General features: G+C 39.6%; 1 protein-coding gene across 1 annotated transcript in view; it reads left to right on the top strand.

Annotated features, from left to right (window-relative positions):
- The window catches only part of LOC131360554 (cytochrome b5), a 7,163-nt gene extending 4,759 nt beyond the window's left edge, over window positions 1–2,404 (top strand). The window contains exon 5 of the mRNA XM_058401141.1: window positions 489–2,404. Coding sequence (XP_058257124.1) covers window positions 489–579 — 91 coding nt within the window. The 3' untranslated portion in view covers window positions 580–2,404. The remainder of the gene's footprint in view (window positions 1–488) is intronic.
- The last annotated feature ends 3,074 nt before the right edge of the window (window positions 2,405–5,478 follow it).

Here is a 5,478-nt window from a genome sequence, read left to right as displayed (position 1 = left end):
TCTCTTTCCTGTCTCACACCATCTCTCTCTCTCTCCCTCCCTCCCTCTGACCCCTCTCCCTCTCCCCTCCTTTTATCCCCCTTTCTCTCTCTCTCTCTCTCTCACTCACACAAACACTATATTCCTTTTCTCTGTCTGTTCCTCATGCGTCTCTTATCATCTCTATTCTATCTGTCTCTCCCTCTGTCTGTTGCAATCTTACTCTAGCTCTGTCTTTGTTCAACACTATTGCACTCTCTTTCCCGTCGCACACTGTCTCTCTCTCTCTCTACCAATATATTATATATTATATATATTATATGAATATAATAAATATATTCACTTTCGCGATCTGATCTCTCTCTCACACTATCTGTCTCTCTTGCTATCGCCCTCTCTATCACTTATCACTTTCTCTTACTCTCAGGCTATTGCTTTTTTCCCATGTCTCACTCCCCCCACCCCCCTTTTCACAGTCTGTCTCTCATCACTTTATTTTTATTTTTCAGTTCATGGAGCACCTGGCTGATTCCTGCCATAGCCGTGGCTGTTGTAGGCTTCATGTATCGATATTACATGTTGGAGCACAAATCATCTTGAGCACTACCCAGCAGCTCCTGGATTCCCGAAACCGTCTGGTACAAGACAGCAGAGCGGTACCTGATCCGGTTTTGGATCAGGATCCAGGCTAGCGCAACATTTTCTCTCTCTTTCATCCAGAGGCCTTGGACTTCTCTCTCTCTCTCCCCCTACATACACACACACACACACATCACTGTCCTTCTTATGCCATCGACTTTCCCGGGAATACGTGGAGTCACAGAATTACTCTTTCTTTCCATGTCTCTTTTTTTTTTTCCTGTCTTTCTCTGTGTGTATTAGGAGAAGGATTAGTGCAGGATGAGGTCAGAACCGGGCCTCGTTTTGGACCGACTCCTTTTGAGACTCGCCGCCTTGACAGTTCAAATGCAGCACCGAATAGGAACGTGTTGTACATGGAGGTCTGTGTGTGTCTGTGTGTGTCTGTGTGTGTGTGTCACCTTCTGGTCCTCATTTCCGTCCTCTCTTGCTCTGACTGAACATTGGCATTATGCAGAGGGATTTCAGGATTATCCCGTATCAACATGTGACTATTCTTTCTATCTTTCCCAGTCCCAGTTTAAGATTGTCCTTGAACTGGCTGAAGGCTACACAATCATAACTAGTTAAAAAAAACCTTTACATTAAGCTTCCCTTATAAACGTACACTATTTACTGCATTAGTGAACTGACGTTATTTTACCCGTTTATGCCTTCTAGTTCACTTTCTGATGAATAAAAATGCCCTTTATTTCTATAGGCATGCAGCCTTTAATGTCAATTTTTCTTTTTTCTCAATGCACAAATGCGATCTCGGTAGTTTTAAGTGTATAGGGTTGTTCTTCTGTTCAGGGGCGCCACAGAGGATCATTTGGTTCTCATGTTCCGATTTGGCACAGGTTTTTACACCGGATACCCTTCCTGACGCAACCCTCCCATTTTATCCAGACTTGGGACCGGCACTGAGAGTTAACTCTTCAGTTTATGGGATAGCTCCCTACACGGGAATCGAACCTGGGTGTTTTAAGTGCATAGGGTTATTTTATTAAAAGTTAAATCAATAGAGATGTGTGGAATCCTGATATTTATAGTCGTCAAATTTCCCTCTGCAACAAAGACGCACTTTAAACAATTCTACACTGTAGTTGTGCGACACTGTCACCATACTAGATCTCGGATGCCTTTTAATCAATTTGTGACTTGGTCGATATCACAAAAAAAAGTGTATCGTGATCTAATTCATCACGATATCAGTGTTCTATTATCCGATCGCCCAGCCCTGTGACTGTACACTTAATAATCAGTATATTATTGAGCGGATCTTCCATCTCCTGAACATCAGCATTAACGCACCATCAGGAACACGGGTTAGGGTTGACCTGATTTAATACTTATTATTTCATAATGTATATTTTTTTAAAAAATGACTTAATAGGCACCAGCGTGTGACAAAACTTTCTAGGCGTCACACAAAAATTCTGACCTTTCATTTTAGCCAGTGCCTGTGTTCCAGTGATTCAGGAGCGTCCAGCTTTTCTCTAGAAATCCTTCTCCAATTTCTACTTTATGCCTCTCATGGATTTAGACTTCAGGAATTCTAAATCTAGGGAGAAAAGCCCTTATTTTTTATATACGACATCAGCTATATATGGTCAAAATGACAATAAAAGTCTCTTGACTTGATTTAACCCTTTCATCTATTATTTATATATACGCATATCCAAATCACTTAGTCATTTTTCCACCCACTCTCTCTTTATTTTTTTTTTTAACTAAAAATGACATGATATATGATTTTAGATTTTGTCTAAATGGGATGTCCAAAAATACACACGTCTCTCAGAGCGAGGTAGATGTCCGCACTGTTTCTGTACACTAATGCTTTACGAATATCAATGAGCTCATGCAGTAAAATGACGATATTTAAGGGAACCTTCATGTAAAGTCTTGTTCGTTGAAAGAAATCTGTGCATGCGCAAAGTGACACCGTTAGCTAATGAACGATGATGTTTATTTCATTTCTGACTATAAATACAATTTGCATAAATTGGCATGATTAAATGATTCCATGTTGTGGAACGTTCAGCTGAGCGTGTGGACTCGCCTCATTAACGCATTTATTTTTACTCTAAAAGACGGAAGAAACATTTGAATGATGTTTTTTAAAACACCGATGAACACAATTATTGAGTTAGGAGAGTGTGTGAATGTTAATGTTAAATAATTTATGTTCATTGTTAACGTTAGAACTGGATATTATTTCTCTCTCTCTCTCTCTCTTGTTCTTTTTGTCATTATTCCTGAGGTCTACAGGATTGAAAAAAGATCTGATCTTGGTATCTGATTTGTGTGTGTTGTAATGAGGCAAACACTCAACCCACTACTTGTCCTTTTGTTTGTTTTTGTTTATTCATTCGTCTGTTAAACAGATTTGCAAACTCGTGAGCATTTAAATACTTGAACTGTCCAGCAGTCCAGAAACTCTTCATTCATGTGTTGAACATTCTATGCATTTCTGTGTGGTGGTGGTGGTTATTTTCTCTTCTTTCCGCATTACAAAGTCGCCAGCACTTGTGATCCACATCTCCGACTCCTGTTTACGTTCAGATAAAAACCCTGCCTTCCTGTTCCAAGGGAACGTTTCAAGTCGTACAGACGCATCCTGTGAAAAGACCCGCGGTTCCTCTCTCTCATGCAAAGCAGCCGGCGTTCCTCTTCCTGCCTTGTCCATATTCCGTTTCCGATTCCTCGTGGTAGTTCAGCGTTTTATCAAGATGTTACCTAGTTCCACTTCATCTTGTTTCGAGGTGTTTTGCACCCTGTATACGTTGCTTTCAATCCAGTGAAGTGTTTGTTAAGAACGAGTTTGTAATCACTGATGTAGTGTAATTTATGCGCAGATTATAGACTATTAAAAAAATAATACATTCCCACCTGATGTCTCGTGTCTGTTATATAACAATAATAACACAATGTTGTGCTGTTGTAGGAAAGTAATCCTGAAAGCTGATTATTTTCCTATGAGTGTTTTATTTCTTTTTTTTTTTATAAACAACATTTTTTATTCATTTATAGTTATGTTTAATGATGCGAAATGTCCTCTAAATAAGTTTATTGCTTCCATAAACAACACTAATGAATGTTTCATGCTTTTCTCTTTGCAGTTTATTACAGCATGGGATACTTGACAGAAATTCAGGGGAAAAAAGTATTGAAAAACATGAGGAAATGGGTGTGTGGGTGTGAATTTTAAAACATAAAATACCTTTAGCCTGCTTGATCCAACAAGAAAGAAGTCCAGTCCAGACATGAGACAACTTACAGATGACTGAGAATCTTCATGGACAGCTATATTGCCGAAGGTTTTGGGACAATCCTCCAGATCATTGTATTCAGGGATTGGGCTTTAGTTCCAGTGAAAGGAACTCTTAATGCTTCAGCTTCATACCAAGACATTTTGGACAATTTCATGCTCCTAAAGTTTGTGGGAACAGTTTAGGGATGACCCCTTCCTGTTCCAATGTGACCTGTGCACAAAGCAAGGTCCATAAAGACATGGATCTGGGTCTGTGTCTGAGTTCAGTACATTTCAGTTCTGAGTGCTGAGGAGTCTGAAGGCTTGAGGTAAGAAACAATCTTCAGCCACTGAGCTTCACAGATAAGAACTAATCTCTCACAGACACACGTAAACAACACAGAAGGAAAAGTAGTATCATAACTGGACTGGAACACACTTGCTGCACCAGCTACAAAGGAGTTGTGAGGTATATGACTTGTTGCCTTAGTTAGGTGGGTGATGGTCTAGTAGAATCTGGGTCAGAGATCTGAAGGAGTTGATCCTGGCTTGAAGACTGGTTCTGACTGATTTAAGTGTGTAACTGCAAAAAGACTTTGTAGTCGAGCTACACCGATCAGGCATAACATTATGAGCACTGAGAGGTGAAGTGAATAAGACTGAGTATCTCCTCATCATGGCACCTGTTAGTGGGTGGGATATATTAGGCAGCAAGTGAACATTTTGTCCTCAAAGTTGATGTTAGAAGCAGGAAAAATGGACAAGTGTAAGGATTTGAGCTTTGAGTTTGACGAAGGGCCAAATTGCGATGGAGAGACGACTGGATCAGAACATCTCCAAAACTGCAGCTCTTGTGGGGTGTTCCCGGTCTGCAGTGGTCAGTATCTATCAAAAGTGGACCAAGGAAGGAACAGTGGTGAACCGGCGACAGGGTCATGGGCGGTCAAGGCTCACTGATGAACATGGGGAGTGAAGGCTGACCCGTGTGATCCAATCCAACAGACGAGCTACTGTTGCTCAAATTGCTGAAGAAGTTAATGCTGGTTCTGATAGGAAGGTGTCAGAATACACAGTGCAGGACGGGTCAGGCCTGTTTGGGCAGCAAAACAAATGAATTACCCTTTGGGATGAATAAAGTATCTATCTATCTATCTATCTATCTATCTATCTATCTATCTATCTATCTATCTATCTATCTATAACACAACATTAGGCAGGTCATAATGTTATGCCTGATCGGTGTAGTACGATAACCTGATCAAAATGAGACGGAAACTCAAAGAAAAGACAGTGAATACTAGACAACTGAATAAATTAAATATTTATTCTATATATAACTAGAAATATGAGCACATTAATTTAAATAAATGGCATGATATTAAACGTTTATTACAGGTGGATGTAAATATTGGACGTGGAGCTTCAACTTACTTTTGTTTCATAAATGGAATTAAAATGTGTTGATGTATTTATTGTTATTTTTTATTAGCATTCATTATCGAATGAAGACATAGTGGTAAATGTTTTATGTAGCGTTTATTAGAATGTTTATTGAATGTAAAGTTGTTGAGCAGTTTCTCTTCAGCTAGTCCTTCTGCAATAAAGTTTCCTTTAAGGCGGAGCCG

Source organism: Hemibagrus wyckioides, linkage group LG10, assembly GCF_019097595.1.
Source record: "Hemibagrus wyckioides isolate EC202008001 linkage group LG10, SWU_Hwy_1.0, whole genome shotgun sequence".
Lineage (NCBI taxonomy): Eukaryota > Metazoa > Chordata > Actinopteri > Siluriformes > Bagridae > Hemibagrus > Hemibagrus wyckioides.
The sequence above is the reverse complement of the archived record's forward strand: the minus strand, read 5'-3'. Positions and strand labels throughout refer to the sequence as shown.